This window comes from Anopheles maculipalpis, chromosome 3RL (genome assembly GCF_943734695.1).
Source record: "Anopheles maculipalpis chromosome 3RL, idAnoMacuDA_375_x, whole genome shotgun sequence".
NCBI classification, from domain to species: Eukaryota; Metazoa; Arthropoda; class Insecta; order Diptera; family Culicidae; genus Anopheles; species Anopheles maculipalpis.
The window spans coordinates 59,719,197-59,737,007 of record NC_064872.1 but is presented as its reverse complement, the minus strand read 5'-3'; the positions used below and the strand labels follow the sequence as shown (position 1 = coordinate 59,737,007).

General features: G+C 40.0%; 6 protein-coding genes across 6 annotated transcripts in view; 3 read left to right on the top strand and 3 right to left on the bottom strand.

Annotated features, from left to right (window-relative positions):
• Positions 1 to 17,811, bottom strand: part of LOC126563399 (ribonuclease kappa) — a 443,719-nt gene that overhangs the window by 172,507 nt on the left and 253,401 nt on the right. The gene's annotated exons all lie outside the window — the stretch shown is intronic.
• The window catches only part of LOC126562237 (dolichyl-diphosphooligosaccharide--protein glycosyltransferase 48 kDa subunit), a 532,174-nt gene that overhangs the window by 288,397 nt on the left and 225,966 nt on the right, over positions 1 to 17,811 (bottom strand). The window lies entirely within an intron of this gene.
• LOC126563559 (dentin sialophosphoprotein-like) overlaps positions 1 to 17,811 on the bottom strand; it is a 490,635-nt gene that overhangs the window by 267,897 nt on the left and 204,927 nt on the right. The gene's annotated exons all lie outside the window — the stretch shown is intronic.
• LOC126563347 (uncharacterized) lies at positions 12,546 to 13,181 on the top strand. The gene is made up of 3 exons (XM_050219983.1): positions 12,546 to 12,685; positions 12,767 to 12,843; positions 12,968 to 13,181. The coding sequence occupies exons 1-3, from the start codon at positions 12,574 to 12,576 to the stop codon at positions 13,118 to 13,120; spliced, it is 342 nt and encodes a 113-aa protein (XP_050075940.1). The 5' UTR covers positions 12,546 to 12,573; the 3' UTR covers positions 13,121 to 13,181.
• On the top strand, positions 13,520 to 14,185 carry LOC126563241 (uncharacterized). The gene is made up of 4 exons (XM_050219869.1): positions 13,520 to 13,622; positions 13,693 to 13,769; positions 13,845 to 13,989; positions 14,069 to 14,185. Exons 1-4 carry the CDS (start codon positions 13,526 to 13,528, stop codon positions 14,179 to 14,181), a joined length of 432 nt encoding a protein of 143 aa, XP_050075826.1. The 5' UTR covers positions 13,520 to 13,525; the 3' UTR covers positions 14,182 to 14,185.
• Positions 14,372 to 15,009, top strand: LOC126563206 (uncharacterized). The gene is made up of 3 exons (XM_050219833.1): positions 14,372 to 14,498; positions 14,575 to 14,811; positions 14,890 to 15,009. The coding sequence occupies exons 1-3, from the start codon at positions 14,390 to 14,392 to the stop codon at positions 15,006 to 15,008; spliced, it is 465 nt and encodes a 154-aa protein (XP_050075790.1). The 5' UTR covers positions 14,372 to 14,389; the 3' UTR covers position 15,009.

The window sequence follows — 17,811 nt, the reverse complement described above, 5'->3', positions numbered from 1 at the left end:
TGAAAGCAACACACGGTGTTTTCCCTGTGCATAGAGGAGAGCATATGCGGCTATTCTAGTTGTACGTTATGTTTCGTTCGGTTGTTACTAATATAGCTCCACGTAGTAAGCTGTTTAGGTTTGACTAGTTGAACATAGACTAATAGGACATCCCGCACAAGTGGGGAACGGTAGCTCGGATCACGGATACCGCAGGATCGAAGTCAAACGGTCCATTCTAATAGCACTTCCATCTTCGATGCAGCTTCAGAAGTTAGCGAATGATATTTGAAGGTAGCCTAGAGCGAAACTGCAGCGTTAGGTAAATTGTTATTGTAGAAAGCATGTTACGCATAAAATATGTTTCGAAAGTCACACTCTCGTCCCATACTCTCACACACACACACACAGAGTCCTTATAAAATGGATGGATAGGTAGCAGCATGCTGAAACACAGTCGTTAGGAGAGTATCAAACTATACTAATCGAAAAAGAAGGCTAAAAATCGGATAAGCTTCATGAGCGCGCACTATAGATAACACAATAATAGGGAAAGAATAAGCATAGCTGGTTATGTTTGCTTTTGGCTCCACTGTAGGGCTTTTGTTTCTGGGCTTGTTTTCTGTTGGTTTCGATCGGTTTTGTGCGGTTACAGTAAGATACACACTTAGAGAATGTTTTTATGTTATTTTTCATCAGTGTTTTCAAACTTTTATGCTTGTGTCACACAGCACGATACAAAAAAAAAAAAACAAAGAAAAGCGAAAACCTGCTGATAGCGTGGGAAAGGTGTACTTTAAATTAAATGCTGGATTTGTGCAATTGATAGCTTGTACGGCGTGAAACTCGCGCATGTGTAGTAAGGAACCACGCTCAGAGCGCTAAAGGTAGGCTAAGAGAGCAGAGCAGGGGAACGAAAAGGGCAAGGAAAACAGTGAGTCAAACAGTTACGAGTCAATTGTACTATTTTGATTTACCATCGTTCGAGACCTGCTCGTTGTATAAGATGTTTTGTGTTTGTTTTACGAAAAGGAATAGTGCAGCTCGGTTTGTTGAACCACAGGGCAAGGCTAGGACAAGAAGAGATGACCCTGAAACAGTTCTCTCGGACTCGGTCCGGTAAAAATCCTTTTTCGAGTCGGTACGCTGTACCCTAACTGATGATAACAAAAAAACGAACGACGATGTAGGGCTGTGAGTTTATCAAAAAATTGGAAAAAAGAACCATCTGATAGAAGGAAAAAAAAACCCCTTGGAATTATTCCCACCCCCTGATCCTCGCCCTTTTGTAAAAGGAGAAAAACCTTAAACACAGAATCAGTAAAGAAAAAGGATAATGGTTGAATTTAATCTTTAAATTCATACACCCAAGCCTTAGTGAAAATGGTCTCCGTAAGTGGTGAGTAAAATCGTGCGGCACTTGGTGCACCTTGTTGATACGATCACGAGGCTAAATAAGTTCGACATTAAAGGGCCCTTGCAAGTGTACAACAATGGACACTGCTCAACCTGAAGTCTCTAGGCGAAAAAAAAAACAAAGAAAATATATGTAACAATGCCTTTGGAATTATCTTCCACCAACCACCAACCCATCCCGTACCGGCGATTGGCTGTTTTGATCGACCGGACCGTGCACGGTTGGGCATGATAAAAAATGTACAAAATACAGCGTGTGTGAGTGTGTTTTCAAGTCCCAAATTTTCGCTCGAAAGGCAACAGAAAGCTTCTGCTAACGAAGACTTTTTGCGAACGATTTGAATATCGTACAAGTTCGATCGCTCTACTATCCTGTCATAAACCGTTCACCCTTTTTCGACTCACATCTATACTCTCACCTCCGATACTCGAACTGTGCGTGCTCTAGCATGGTTTCCCCACTTTTTTTCCCCCACTCCGAACAACTGTGCACCGGTGAATAAAATGATAGTAGTTGCTAGAGATGCTATAGTAGAGCAGTGTAGTGGAATACTGTTGGATAATAATTGTTACCGAGTTATACAAACTTACAGTCTTTGGTTTCTAGTTATCGTTAATGCCGTGCCCGTTAGTATAGGGGGCAGGCATGGCATATCCGTTGGTCATATGTTTGGTGGTAAGTTAGGGTGCGGTTCACAAGCAAGCAAAGTTAATGGAACAGCCGCGTAGTGAGCATTGTAGTGGACATGCAGCAGTAGTGAAGCGAAAGTGTAGTGAGGAAAGGAATTATCTTTAGAACAACAAACCCGTTGACATAAATGACAAAGTTGCAAAACTGAATAGTAAGAGAAGCGTGGGAAACCCCTTTTCGGCCTTACGCCGGCCTTTGTACATACGTTCGAATGTTGAAATTATAGTATAAAGCATTAGTAGCACTGTAGCCAGACGTAAACGCTCTAGCGCCGATAAACCAAAGGAGGTTGCGATTGCGAATGAGTGCTGCTGCTCTGCTCTTAAGTCCGAACACTTTAACCACGGTAACTGTGCCCGAAACAGCTTGGCTTGGTCTGGGTCATTGCCTGTTCCCTTTTTCGGTGTACACTCTGGGCAATCTGGCGACTCCTTGCTACTTGTCCAGATGTCGGAGTAACAAGCAATGATTAGGCTGTGTGTTTTCCCCTCCCTATATTCGATGCCTGTTACACCAGATTGATCTGTTACCGTGACCTGTCACTAAAACAAGACACACTCGTTAGTAAACCGGTAGCCGAATGCGATTGATGTCCATTTCGGTACCATCCTGCACCTGTAGACTGTTCTGGCTTTTGTTTCGCTGGCGGTGAATCCTTTAGAAGACCCCAGCACCTAACATATACACTGATTCGGATACTTGAGACAGCGCAGGTAGTGCATAGGGCAAGGCAAAAGGTTCAATGGTTCTGGTAGAAGGAAGTGGAAGTGTAGCGTACGGGGGTTGAGGCAAGATAAAAAAATAAAGTAAATCACAAAACAAACATCGCTATCGCGGTAGAAAGCAAAGAAGTGTTAGAAAGAGAGAAAGTGGAAGAAAAAAAATGTGAAAAATTAAAACAAAAAAAAAACGCAAGGAAAACAATGAACATGAGAGCAAACAATTAGTAGTCTGATGCAATTGTAGTGATAGTAACATTTAGTAAGTGACACAAGGCGATAAATATGTAATTTGATAAGTGAACGCGAAACAGAAGAAAGCAAACAAACAAACAAATTAAAACAAAGCAAACAACCAAGCTACCAAGTTACAAGAAGAAAAAAAAACACAAAAACGTTAAAACAAAACAAAAACAAACAAAGCATACAAATAGACAAAATAATAGAATGCGATTGAGAAGCTAGGAAATGATGGAAGAAAGAGTAGTAAAAAAGGGGCGAAGAAGCGAAAGTTAAAGATGGTGTAAATGCTTGAAGAGTGCAGAGGGGAATTGTGTGTTAAAAGGAGAAGATCACTTACGGGAAGGACAAGTTGGTGGAAGCTCAGTATCGCTAGTAAGGCGTAAAGTGCTGTTGCTAAAGTTTTGCGCACACCTGAGAGTTACACCCGCCCAGTGGCTGTTTCCATTGCAGAGATTAAAGCACTTTTCACCCCCTTTCCTTCCTTCCCAGCCCCACCCTTTACATTACATAAACTGTCCATTGTGTAGTGAATCAAAAGAAAAAGTTTAGAGAAAGCTTGTAGAAGGAAAGGATAAGGAAAAGAATAGAAATTGAACTAAATATTAAATTATTTGGACAGAAAACAACACACAAAAACACTTACTTTTCTCGTTTAGTGTTTGTGTTAGTGCTGCAGCAGTAGAACAGCGCCACTAGACAGAAAGAGCGTTAGTGACAACATCAAGTTACCATCGAGTTTTTGTTTCCTTCTTCTTCTCTCTCTCTCTCAAATACTATTCTCATCCTGACGCTGCTCTCAGGACACACACACACATTGTTACACTGTAATGCGGTTAGTATGCTTTGTTCGTTTTGTTTATTTGTTTGTTTTTTTTTTTCATTTGTTTCTTTAGTTGCTTTTCGTTATGAATGCTGCTTGTATATAGGTCTGTTCTTGTTTCCCCTCATTCACCCCTTTCCAAAACGAGTTTTTTTTGTTTTCGTTTCACTAGTATAATAGTTTTGTTTGATCCTTGTTGTTGAATCGTTTGTATTGATTCTAGTTTTTTTTTTGTTTTTGCTCGTCCCTCGCTCTGCCCCCTTTTTTGTTTTGGAAAGTTTGGTGTTTTAAAAAGAGGTTAATGCTGCCAGTTGCCTGAACGTACTTGGCGTACCGGGAGCAACATAAGTGCAAACAGGCAAACAATATTAGTGGCACACAAACACACTCATACCACCCCTGCGCACCTAGTTATGAATTCACACCCCGAAAAGATTATTAGTAAGAAATTGATGCTAAGGTATAAGAAGTATCCCAAGAAGGTGGTAGAGAACAAGGAACAAGTGCAACAAAACACAAATGGAAAACGTTGTGGAGCAAAGAAAACAAACGAAAAGATAAAGCAAAGAGGTAGCGTTATGTGGCAAAGGCAACAGAAAAAAAAACATAACAAACAAATCAAACAAAACATGTGTAGAAAGTAAACAGTAATGGCTCTTAGGTAAGCGGTTTCGTTTTGTTTTGATTTTTTACTTTTAATTGTTATTACTTATTAGTAGACAGCTTTACGATTAATTAGGAATGGTGAAAACGAAACAAAAAAAAAAAAAACAATACTGATCCCTCTTTTAACTACTTCTGTTCCCACTTTATTTCTCCTTCTTTGCTTCTCTATTAGGTGTGTAAGGTTGGTTGGTTCTCAGTTTTCTCTTGTAGTTTGTTTGTTGCGACACGTTTTGTGTTTCTTTTAATTTACTTTTCTTTCTGTTTTACACTGTTAGGCGCTATTCGTTTACACATCTTTAACGTTTTGGCACATGGTTTTGTTAATTTTTAGTTTTATTTTATCGTTTTCCTTTTTTTCAAATAGTAACACCAAAAAGTCTCTCAGCAGGAGAGTGGGGAAAACAAAACACTCTTTTTGGATTTAACAAAACGTTACACTATGTTATGTTTATTGACGTTCAATGCTATAACACATTGAAAAAGCTAAATTTAGAACAAAATTTGTTACCATTAGCATACTGTTATCCTTTCTTCTCTACTTCAACTTTTCCCTTCTAATCTTTACACGCTTCAATTCGCGGTCTTGTGTAAATGTTGATTAGTGTAGTGATGCGTTTGTTTCCTTTCTTTTTGTTCGCTTTTGTTTGTGAATATTATCGGTTTAGTGCTTAGTGCTGTTTGGTTTCAATTATTCTTTTCTTAAACTTATGTTTCTTTCAACTCTTCCTTCTTCTATACAATAGTTTCTTCTTCACCTTAGCTCGTTTGTGTTTTAGGTTTTGTTTTCCTATCAAAGACAGGAAATATTTCGCTCTCGTACGCATCGAGGAATAGCAAAACATTAGATTGAACAAAAGCTGTAAAATGAGGAATAATTTATATAAGAAACAAAATTACCATTTGTCGCTTCGAATATGCAACGACAAAATCGCAAAAACATACTCATAAATTCAGAAAAAAAACATGAAAATGGGCAAACAAAGTGGAAAAAAGCAAAGACAAAATCCCGGGAAAAGTAAAGCTAAGTAAAGAAGCGTGAAATTGAGACAAAACTTACGAGCATTCACCCATTGTTTTCTAATTTTACTAACCTTAAGAAATACTGTGTTTTCTTCTTTTCCCCCCCATTCTACTATCATTAACTATCTACGATACGTACAAACACACATACAAACATGTACACATAAACATTCTTTTTCTCTCTCAATTACACACTTATACAAACAAACACACACTCACGCCTTGCATACATAGAAAGTCACTGCAAAGGTAGAAAACACAACAAAAAAAAAACGAAACGAATAAGGGAAATGGAAAAAAGAAAGAAAACAGCAAGATGTACGCGCGCGTCCTGTTGCTGTCATCAATTACTATAATAGTTATTATAATTAATTATATTAATATTATTATTATTATTATTTTCTAGTGAATGATAACGGATTTTTTTTTGTCGAAAAGAGATCAATAAAACTGTAAGCATAGTTAAATGAACTTTTCTGTTTTTGTTTCATCTTTCAGTTGTTTGTTGTTGCCTTCTTCTTTACCTTTACTACATGCTACACAAAGAAAAACAAAAAATGAACACAATTTTTATGTCTTTATTTTTATCTTTATTTTTTTTCAAAAGGCACACATCCTGGCACAGGATGTTGCTCCCGGTAAGGCTGCGTATTGAAATCTTAATACAATTATTCAACGGAATACAGGTAGTACAGACATAAAACAAGAAACCCTTAAGTAACAATCCCCTAAAACAAAGCGAGTTTTAGTGGTAAAATTGAAACCCTAAACCATCCTCCTAATATGGACGTGGGAAGAGAGCAAAAAAAAACGGCAACTCCCCGCCCTACTTAACCCTCTTCTTAATGATAATGTATCCTTCCACGCGAACACAGACACAGAGACTCACCGAACTATATATATATACATATATACATCACACTAACCCCCTGGTAGTAGTAGATTACAATAGCGTATATGAATATATACAAAAGCATTATTACATTGTAGTGAATAGTGATCGTAGTGTTATAGTGTGTTATACAGCCGCTTTTCTAGTGAGCGAGCGGATCAAATAGTCGTTCTTGTAGCCGGTAGCAGCGCAAAAGAGCTATGGTTTCTTCTGTGTTGTTCTTAATTTCCCCTTTTCGTTTAAATTTCTTCCCACTCAATCATACGACTGTAGACCGTCCTGAGTAAAGGAAAAAATCAACTTGAAACAACATAAAATTCTATTCCTCCAACAAGTAAAAGCAGGCCCAATATTTCTATCCTTTAGAACAACAACAAAAAAAACCAATGGAAAAGGTGAATCAAAACTGGTCTTTTAAATAAATACAGAAAACATGTTAAATCGATTTTTACTAAAGTGCTAACAATGCTAATAGAACGCAACAACAGATCAGCAAAAGCAACAGCTCTGGCACGCGTGCGTATGTGTAAACATTACAACTTGGTAATGCTTGGTAGTTGAAGTTTAAATGAAAACATAACGCTTACAGTGCAAACCACAAGTTGAAAACAAACAAGCGAACGTGTTGGAGACGTGGGGCGAAAAAAAAAGGGATATAATTTGATGAATAATAAAGAAAATTAGTGAAACCACGAGCAACAGGTTGAATCCTCTGACGATGGAATGGCATAAACTTGTTTAGCCATGTGGTGTGTGTGCAATCGTAGTGGTAGCAGTTATAGCAGAAGTAGTAGTAGTAGTTGTAGGTACTTTGTTTTTTAGTTGTAGTAGTAGAAGTTTATTAGACTGTGTAGCAATTTAACTAGTTCTAGAGGCTGATTAGAGCTAAATAAGGAAAGAATCATTTTTGTTTTGATTTAGTTTTGTTTGTTTGGTGGTTTGGTCGTCGGGAACCATTGCAAGTACATTTGAAATTAATGTAAAAATATTTACACTTCTAATGTTTTGTGTTGTTTTGTGAGAAATTTATTTTTATCTCAAAAACCCATCCCTTTATGCATCGTTTTACAACATTTTCTTAAAAAAAAAACCCGCAAATCGAAGAATATAAAATGCAAATGCGTACATTATAAAAGTAAACCGTGCAGCTAGCGAGACTGATTCAAACAGTGAAAGTTTGAAAGAAGAAAACAAAAGTAAAATACAAAAAATAATCCTTACACACCAGTTGGTCCGTTTGTAGCTGGGCGTAAAACTGCAAAACAGGCGACAAAGCTGTGCATGTGTGCAAGTGTGTTCCGTTTTACGTTTTTTTTTTTTTTTTTCATATGGCATGGTGTAATTGAAGCTCACATGCGATCGCTTAAAAAACCATTAAAACATCAGTAAATAAAGCTTGAAAATAGTCCATAAAATTCTGTAAAAGAAAAACCCAGAAAAATCAACACGAGGAAGCCGACCGAAAGACAAAAGAAGTTTATAAATATTAACCTGCCAATAAGTAATGTATTTATTACCAAAACGGATAACAGGGAACGACTCAACGTACTGCATCCTTGAGAACGTAAACGGTGTTGTTAATAGGATAATAGTTATCACCAACCATGTGCTTGCTGGTGTGAATTCGCATTCGATCAGTTTCGGCAATCAATTAACGAAAAGCTAACTTCGGAAGGATGGGGATGATACAGCCCTGCCCCAGCAAGGTATGGGACACACTTAAATAAAGCGAAAAAGTGTTTCCCCTTTTTAGTTGTTTGGTTTTTGGGTTTTGTGGTGGATAAGTATTTTGTGCGAGAATAATAAGAACTAAAAGTGCCTCATCATCATCAGCAAAAAAACACACACTCACACACACACACAAAAACAAACAGTTTGTCAACACAACTGTACAGAAAGATCAAATTCAAATCACAAGTGAAAAAGATAAGAAACAAAACGAGTAAAACTTAACGATGAGCAACAACTAAACAAGCGCAAAAATACAGGATAATGAAAGAAAGAAATTAAAAAAAAAAAGAAAACTAGTTCGTACAGAAAACGAACGAAATTAAGATAAACTAAAACCCCCAATTATGAATTGTTGATCGTAAAATCGTGTTTAAGAAAGGAAATAATGTCAATAAGAACGAAACAACAAGACATGGTAAAATATTGTCGAAGAAGAAGGGAAGAACAAAAGCAGTTAGTTTAGTGTTTTGTATTTCGTTTCGCGTTTTGTTGTTGCATGCTCACAAGCTCTAGAATACACAAAACACTTCTCAAACTTTCATCGCACTGTACTACTTGGTAAGATGGTACTAAGGGGGGCGGACGAACTCGTTTTACATCGCTTGGCGCAAAGTGTAGCAAATGTTAATTTTAGACCAAAATTGGTTGGTTTGTTTTTCGAATGATAATTTCATTTAAATGGCAAAAGCTCGTAGATGTTTGCATGTTTTCTGCTTTCATCAGCAGCAGCAGCAGCAGCAGCAGCAGCAGCAGTAGCATACATACAAGTATAATACTCAGCATCGCAACACACATAAAATAAAACATAAAGACAGTCAAAATTTTATCTCAAAACTGCAACACACCTGTTTGTGCGCAGGTTGCAGCAAAAAAGTATCATCTAACATTTGCAAACCACCAACAACTACATAAGAATCATAAGATCAGAGAAGTATAACGTAGCTAATATTGATTAGATTGCTAAACCGGCTGGTGTAAATTTAAACTGAGTCATAGAAGTTTATTAACGTATATGTATAGATATACGAGCGGGTTGATTAATCGATACACACACACACATACACAAAAAAAAACAACGGTGGTACAATGTTAGGAATTAAATAAGTATATATAACTATAAAAACATGCGAACATGGACACAGCGACGAGCTGCTCGAAATACTCGGGTGGAGCTGCTCGAAAAAAACAAACATTTACAAAACAAAAATGCAACATATTTTATGAGTCATTACATTATTGGCTCCGTTATTGATGATGTCCTAGACCTAAAGTGTAGAATGCTTGTACGCTTAACTTACACACAAAAGGGAAAAAAAACTCAGACAAAGAACGATAGAGGTACACACAGACACACACAAAAGTAAGTGATGGGAAAAAAAGAAAACGAGCAAGTGAATTGCAATGAAATGAAAGAAAAATATGTCTTGAAGTGATAAAACAAGCTGTACCCAAATCACCCAACCAAAAGCCCAAGTAGTGAAAGAAAAGAAGCCACTAAACAAAAAAGATAAAGTGAAAAACTCAATCGAGAGATACGCTTGGTGTTTGTGTGTGAGCACACGAGTTAAAGAACGAAATACGACAAGCAAAACCTGAATTAGACACACAAAACAAAACAAAAAAACAAAAGAAACAAACAATTGTAGCATTGAGTAGAAAAGAAAGAAAGAAAGAAAAAACTGCACAACCCTTAAAACGGTAAAATAACTTAATCCCAGCAAAAAACGATTATAAAACATTTAAAAAAAACGAATCAAACTAAATCAACACCGCACATACCGCATAAAAGAAAGAGGAAGAAAAATACAAAACATGCAAAAACATTAACAAAACACAAACACATTCAAAATGGTAGCAATTTAAATATACAACAAATTATGAAATGAATGAAAATAAACATTAATTAAAAGATTGTCCCAAAAGCAGAAAAATAAATCAGTCAAAACCATACCTGGCGCGTTGATCGTAACCATGGCTACCATAGAAATCTGGCTACATTCACACACAAAAATGCTGCTTGAAGGAATGACAATGGCAGACAGCGAGACAAAGAAAAACAACCCATTCATGGAATATGTAATATTTTGTGATGATATTATTAAAAACTATTATAATTATTGAATAAAAATAATCGTTTGAAACAAGCGGGTCGACTATTCCTGTTGATATTGCATGCAGTTTTTGGCCCTCTCACCCCTCAGCTGGTACAATTGCACAAAAGTCTCTCATCTCACGGATCTCACACCCCTCACGTAGGAGGGGTGAAACACTCATTCATAGAACAACGCGTTTTGACAGTTGCTCGTCGTGAGTGGTTGGCACATCGCATCAAGAACAACAGTGGCCTTCGTGTGTTTCCAGCGCGTAGCGTAGAAAAGGTGACGATTGTTTTTCACACTCCGTGTGGTGTGTGTGTGTGTGTGTGTGTGTGTGTGTGTGTGTGTGTGTTTGTGTGTGTGTACACGCACAAAGTATGGTCACAAATTGTGTCGCGTAGGAATCGTGGGCGCGTAGAAAATGCGTTGGAAAGCGAATTGATGCGTAACGCAGGAAGACAATCGGTTAATTCGTGTGCTGGCTCAACATTGATCCGAGCGCTGTGTGCCCCATACCCGCTTCATCATCATCGATCACCTGTAGCGTTCTTTCGCTGGTAAGTTTCCACGTTGAACTATGTTTGGTTTGCTTGTTCCGAACATGTGTTTGGAAGGTAATGAGAACGTTGTAAAGTGTCCACTGCACGGTGTGCTGTCGATTTCCGGACGATGCACGGTTAGAAAGAAGTGGTGTTTAGCCGTGTTTAACGCTGCTGGATGATGCAAGTTTATTTTTAACTATACCGCTGCACACCCACCCATGCCATGTGGAAGATTGTTTGCGTATGTGTGTGTGTGTGTGTTTGTGCGTCCAGCCCGCGTGTGTGTGGGGACCGGTTAGTGAGGTGCATTCTTAGTGAGGTGCCCGAAACATTCGTGTCTATTTATTCCCGTGCCAAATACGTGCTTTTCCCATGAAACTTTTTTCGTCACCTTAAAAAAATGCATATTTGAAGAGATGAGCTGGATCTCGGAACTTCATCCCAACACAATCGTTTAAGCAGGGCATGTAAACAAAACCAGCGGCAAGTACAGTGTGATACAAAAGAAGACATTTAAGGAGTATAGAAGCAAATTTTGCTCATAGCAGCAAATTGATTGTTCAGAAACTTCATATAATTTTTAATGAAAACTCTAAACATCAATTTTTATCAAAAGATATTGAAAAGTTTATGGACTTTTGCTTATCGGTATCGAGACTTCTTGAAAGGGTGTAAACTATACCTCAGTTTTCATAGCTGTAAAATAAAAGTAGACAGCATAACTACAAAATGTATCAGACATAAACTTTCTGACAAACCAAATCTGTATCTGGTTCATTTTAAGGGATAACCAAACATTCAGCTACGTTTAAATTAAATAAAAAAATCCCCCGAAAATAGACCAAAAGCTACCAAGAGGGGAATACCAAGATAGGCTCGAGAAATCCTTGCCTTGATTTTATTCATACCTGTAAAAGATCTGCGTACAGGAAGACGGTTCCACCGGGAGTCAACACGCGATCCCGAGAAAAGAAAACCAGCCTCTCGTTCACCGCAAAGCACATCAATCTGAGTTATTCAAGATTGAGGTGAAACAATGCTAAAATGTTTTTAAAAATAACTATTTGCTCTATTTTTATTGCTTCGAATATTCCTACAACAGAAATAATCAGCTTACAAATAATGTAACTTAATTTGAAAAGTAACTTATTTGACGCCTTTTTTGGTGCAGTGGCGGAATAATTTCAATATTCGTTGTTATGTTGCTGTAATTCAGTGTTACAGCTTGATGTAAACAAGTCACACACTGTATTCTTTTGACAATTCCCACATCAACAACAAATCGCTCACGCTCGGTCACTCACGCAACGTACCTGCGATCTCACCGCTCATGCGCAACACACGATAGAGAAAGAGAGCGTGTACGGACTCTCATTTCCCATCCACGGGCAGAGCAGCAAATGGTGCGTGAAGGAAAAGGATCCGTGTTTTTTCCGCGACCACCTTTCGTTCTGTACGCATCATCCACACACATATCGTGTTGTCATTAAACACAAAGCTTCGCCCTTAATTTCGGTGCCTCAGTGTATAAATATGTGCATTGTCAATTAAACACGTCGGCTGCTTCAGCTCCGTGGTAGCCCTCCAGCGAGGAGGTGAGGTGATTTGATGAAGGTTTTCCTCTTCCCGGCAAAGGGACAGTTGTTGTTTTTCCCGTACCTCAGCCGTTCGCATTGATTTGCGTGTGCAATTGCATTGTGACGCGAGCGTGTGTGTGTGTGTATAAAGTACCAAGCGTCTCCATCGCCCACCAACATCATGTCCACCAACCGGATACACAAGGTGTTCCTGTACAGCTTGGCCATCTCGCTCATAGCCATCTTCATAACGCTCGCCAGCAAAGTGTTCCCGATCGCCAACCTACCCCTCAGTAAGTGGAGCAAACTCCCCCACCATCGCAACAAACAGCACGCTAATTCTGTGTCACCCGTTTTGTTTTACCCACTTTCAGGCACAAACCTAATTATCGTTGGCACCTGTCTAGCAAACTTTGCTTCCGTCGTAGCGCTGATTGTCGGTATTGTAACGGTACGTAACGCACCAGCGAAGCGCCACAGGTGGTAACGCTTAACGCGTCGCTTACTGCGATGTGTCGTATTGAATACCCATCATCATTCCCGTTTGTTTTTTTTTTGTCGTTTTGATTTTCCAGCGCCGACCTCGATTGGTGAAGATCGTTAAAATCTTTAGCTACGTACAGCTGGGTGCTATTTTCGTACTGATCTGCCTTGCCGCGGCCCTGCTGTACTTCGTGAAGGTAGACGTGGAACACACCGTCGAGCCGGTAGTGCGACAGAAAACGTGACAGAGTCGTTGACCGATGCCGATGGGGGTGAGATGAGTTATGGGACGTACGCAGCGGACGGCGATGATCGGAATCGACGCGTTCTTGTGTGTGGCAGAGTTGTATAAATACATAAAATGGACATAAATGGACGAGGCAATAAATAATATTTCCATGACAGAGTGATGTCAAGATGTTGTGGCACTGGTGTACGTTCGGTCGTTGTTTTGGGTCTTTTGGATTTTTATTTTTATTTTTCACCTCGTCGTGATGATGTGGAAACTCCTTTCCAAGTTCTGTATTGTAGTTCCAACCGACGGTACTATAGTATGCCGATGTCAATAGCCCATGTTTCTTATGCTTGTTGTAGGATCATACCGGCGGGGATGCTGTGAGGTGAAACCGGTACGTGACAGCCACCTCACCATGATGTGCAAAATAGTCTGCGTGCTGGTCGCTACGGCCAATCTCATCACGATGGCGTACACGGTTTATTCGATCTTGCAGTTGATGGACGAACAGCGTAAGTGTACTCGATCTACTTTGAATAATCACCATTTTACTAATCTTTAAAATTTTCTTATCTTTTTTAGCTCTTCTCGAAATATTTATATCACCCTGTCTGGCCAACATGGTACTGGCCGTACTGTTAGTAATAGGAATCGCGACGGTAATGATCGTTACGCATGCAGCTCAGCAAAAGAGGAATTTCAAATGGATCTTATTTTTTCACTTGAAATTGCAGGAAGAACTCTCTCTCATAAGGCTGTTTAAAATATTTCTCTACGCCCAGCTCGTCTTTGCACTGATGATGGTGGTTTATGGCCATCGGTTTTTCGAAAGCATCAAAATGCCGGTCCTGGTGAAGATGTGCTTCGGTATCATGTTCTGTACGTTCCCTTTTCCCTATCATTTGCGGCCACTTACTTACGCTGGCAAAATATAAATCGCACAATTAAATCGTTTCAGTTGTCTGTGGCGTAGAGCTCGTCATTGTGTCGGCCACCATCGAATCTCTGCGCAAGAAACTCAATCCAGCCGAAGGTCTCGTAGTGTACACGCCCGTGGTACAGTCGATTTAAGTGTTCATAGCTTTAATGGTGGTACTTTTAACTCGAATGTTTTAATAAAAATTGTCCTAATGTAGAACAAATCAGCTGGCGTTTCTTTAAATCATTTAGTGGAAGGACTGTTTGGGGAATTCTTTGAGGAGTTTTAATTTACACGAGCTCATTTCTCTTACCCAGTTTCTAGCAGTGCCTTCCAAAACAGTGCAGCGATCCGCGAACCATGCTGACGAATCGAGCGTACCGAATCCTTACCTACCTGTTCGGTAGCATAAACATATTTTTCGTACTGGTCATACTGAGCATGGGCGCCGAGCAGCTGTTAATCGACTGTAAGTATGCTTTTGGCATCTCCAATAAGCGTTCGATGCTTACTTTAATTCCTTTTCATTATCTTTACAATTGAAGGGCGATCAGCGATCTACGAGCTTGTGATACCGTGTGCCTTAAACATCCTCTTCGCAATGTGCTGGATCATTGGAGCGGGTCTGTGGCGTCCGGCCCTAATTGCCATGTTCAAATACTTCTCCTACGTGCAGATGTCGCTGCTCGCCGCCGTCATTCTGTATTCGGCGTACTATACCTACGCCAAAGGACTGACCTCCAATCTGCTTACCGTGATGTCACTGCTGACTTCATTATTTTGTACGTCAAGTTTCGATTTAAAATATTCAGCACATTTTCGAACACTAATTACCACCTTCTCCCTCATCTCCAATCCAGTCCTCTGCCTGATGGAAGTCCTTATAGCGATCGGAACGGAACGCGCCATTGCGAAGGAACGGAACGTTTTGCGGCTCGTCAACACCGGCCAGGAAATGTCCGACTGGAGTCATACGTAGTGGAAAGCGTGTGCCGGTGCCTAGCAAAACACGCCCAATGCCTTCTAAAGTGTAATTGTAAAAGCTTTAAGCTAATCGATGGCCTTATATGCTCCAAAGCAAAAGCGATGCGTTGTGTTGTAGTATGCAAATGTATGTAATGTGTTCGCCAAAATACCTCAAGTTAGTCAGCTGTAATTAGTTTAACTACGTGCTTACGATATTAATAAAGAATCTATCGCGCAAGATAAATGTTGCTTAACTGAAATGTGCAAACAAGGTCATGCGTTGCGCTGTTTATTGGAAGTGTGATGGTGTTGCCTAGCAACGATGCTAAAGTTTTAAGAGTCACCAAGGTAAATTCAGCTTTACTTCATCATCATTCATCACAAGAAGTATTTTTTATTCGTTCAATTAAATACAATAAAAAATATATAAATAAAACACCAAACCTCAATTGACAACTCTTGTCTCACAAAAAAGGACAATTGAAGCTTTTTCTTCGTAAGTTTTCAAAAAGCTTTCAAGCTTCTCATACTACCTTTACCTTTCGAAACCTTGGCGTTTTGGCGCAATTTCTCGCTTCTATTGCTACCCGTTGATGGCAATACTATTTTCCCCTTTTCAAATGTTTAAATCATCCCTCCCTTCAAAATAGGGAGAGGATCTCACAATACATTGCAAAGGAAAGCTTCCAAATCCTTCGATCGGCTTCGCGTGAGCGTTTGTGTGTTTATCCTGCGAGTTCTAAAAGCATCTTCTAGCCGGAAACGTTCGGAAAAGCAGGGCATAAAAAATTTGCAACTAAAAGCTCACCCCCTCCCTCAAAGTGCGCCGAGAGTGAGTGTATCCTGCCTATCGTTCCGTTCTGAAGCACCGTTTGAAGAGCGTCGGAGCATACCAGTGCCAGCAGCAGCAGCCAGTAGTCGGTGAGCAACGGTCGCATCTAGATGTCTTCCTAACGGGGCGTCTCCGACTTCCGGGATTGTTAGCTGTGCGATTGTTTTCCTTTTTGTGTTTGAGTGTTTAAGTTTTTGTCACTCCTTGTGTCTCCCTTCCCCCGTTCTCTCGTGCGTGCGTCCGCGTGTCCTTAAAGAAAGGGGATGATGGAGAAGATAATAGATGAGCAACATACAGTGAAGGGTGGTTGATAGCCCTTTTGCATTCGGATACATTTGGATGGAAGTGTGCGTAGTAGAAGTTTGTGGTCAATTTGTAGGGGCGGGGTGATTCGGGAAGCTGTGACTATGTGAAAGTGTTTCGGGAAGCGTGTCTATCACTGTAGGTAAGATTGGGATGCTGCAGTTGAAACAATGGAATTACTCCTGAAAGATATTTGCTCCAGTAATGTTTCTGTGAAGCAGAAAGAGAACATCGTGTCTGTTTTGCATTCTAGTCTCGTGTGTCCTCTTTGACGATTTCGCACCGTCATCTCCGAGACAGCAGTCAAGAGGGCAAAGGCACCATACACATCAAAGCATCGCTCGCCTGAAAGGACTTTTCCTTTCAGCAGCATCTAAACTCAAACGAAATTACGAAGACACAGCTAAAAAGGGAGGAACGGGTCATTAGACACGGGCAGGCATATCCTTCCCATCTTGACCGAGGCGGGGACACCAGACGATCTGGCGTTTCGTCGTTCGCCAGAGCCGTTTTGCGAAGAGATCCTCCGGAGCGCCGATGCTCCGGAGAGAGCGTGGTTCGGCGATACGAACCGATTGCCCGATGCCATTCGCGTGAGTGTATTATTTTGGGTGGAGCAGCTGAGTGGTTCTGTCGACACGATGGGCTTTTCCATCGCGCCGGTGTACGTGGTGTTCGTGGATTACATAATTACGCACGAGTGAGCCGCTGAGGCCATCATTTTCCGCAAGAAGCCACAGCAACAACAACAACAAAAAAAGGCAAAGAAAACTGATTGTTGGGCGCGCGAAAATGATGCGCTGCTGATGTCCCCCTGATTCGGGTGGGGTGTTCTGCGACGCTTTAATCCGTCTGTGAAATGTTAGTGTTTTACTCATTGCTTTTCTTTCTTTATTTAAATGTGTAGTGTCTCGTTAAAAAATAGTTAAAATTAAATAAAAAAAAGAGAATTCAGTGCAATAATACCGGGTAAATGAAAAAAAAGGTGTTGTTTCAACTGTGCGAATTTGCTGCATCGCAGTACGCCACTGAATCAAAGGTTGCTATGCGGCCGTGATGGAGCAGCGGGCTGCTTGGATCACGCGTGCCATCACCGTTCTGCTGTCGTTGCGATGGAAAATTCACCTCCCGACAGCACGTGATTGAAGCAGCAAAAGCTCTTTAGAGTGAAAGCAAGAGTGTAGTAGTAGAGTGGCACGTACCACGTGAGAGTGGTGGCCAGAGCAAAGTGAAAAGGACTCCCAGAGCGCAGGCGAACGTAAAGGCCGTTCCGTGCTTGTGGCGTGTTTTTTGAGAACGTGTGTGTGTGCGTGTGTTTGTACATAAAACGCGTGTTTTCTATGAAAGGATATACGCAAGGCAGCGTGCAGTCAGAGCACTTCTTTGTACGACTGACCATATGAGATGCTTCGCTAATTACTAACACTGGACATATACGACAGCACTACAACCGGGCAGCTTAGTGGACAGGTTTGTAGCTTTTGGTTTCTTCTACAATCTATTTATATTGTGTATTATTATTTTCGTTCTATTTAAGCTAATTCTTACAATACAATTACCACAACAAAAATCTCAATTAAGCTAATAAGTGAGAAGAATGCAAACCTCTATTTACAGTCCATTTACATGCACCCCTAATGTAGGACAACTAAATTAGGTCAATGACACCCGGGGTGAAGCG

What these genes read in the sequence shown, in the direction of transcription:
- LOC126563241 (XM_050219869.1), top strand. Translation starts at nt 13,526, where the DNA reads ATGATGTGCAAAATAGTCTGCGTGCTGGTCGCTACGGCCAATCTCATC. An exon ending in TAGTAATAGGAATCGCGACG is followed by an intron (nt 13,770 to 13,844) that starts GTAATGATCGTT and finishes TTGAAATTGCAG; the next exon opens with GAAGAACTCTCTCTCATAAG. An exon ending in GTGCTTCGGTATCATGTTCT is followed by an intron (nt 13,990 to 14,068) that starts GTACGTTCCCTT and finishes AAATCGTTTCAG; the next exon opens with TTGTCTGTGGCGTAGAGCTC.
- LOC126563347 (XM_050219983.1), top strand. Translation starts at nt 12,574, where the DNA reads ATGTCCACCAACCGGATACACAAGGTGTTCCTGTACAGCTTGGCCATC. An exon ending in GATCGCCAACCTACCCCTCA is followed by an intron (nt 12,686 to 12,766) that starts GTAAGTGGAGCA and finishes ACCCACTTTCAG; the next exon opens with GCACAAACCTAATTATCGTT. An exon ending in TGATTGTCGGTATTGTAACG is followed by an intron (nt 12,844 to 12,967) that starts GTACGTAACGCA and finishes TTGATTTTCCAG; the next exon opens with CGCCGACCTCGATTGGTGAA.
- LOC126563206 (XM_050219833.1), top strand. Translation starts at nt 14,390, where the DNA reads ATGCTGACGAATCGAGCGTACCGAATCCTTACCTACCTGTTCGGTAGC. An exon ending in CGAGCAGCTGTTAATCGACT is followed by an intron (nt 14,499 to 14,574) that starts GTAAGTATGCTT and finishes TTACAATTGAAG; the next exon opens with GGCGATCAGCGATCTACGAG. An exon ending in ACTGCTGACTTCATTATTTT is followed by an intron (nt 14,812 to 14,889) that starts GTACGTCAAGTT and finishes TCTCCAATCCAG; the next exon opens with TCCTCTGCCTGATGGAAGTC.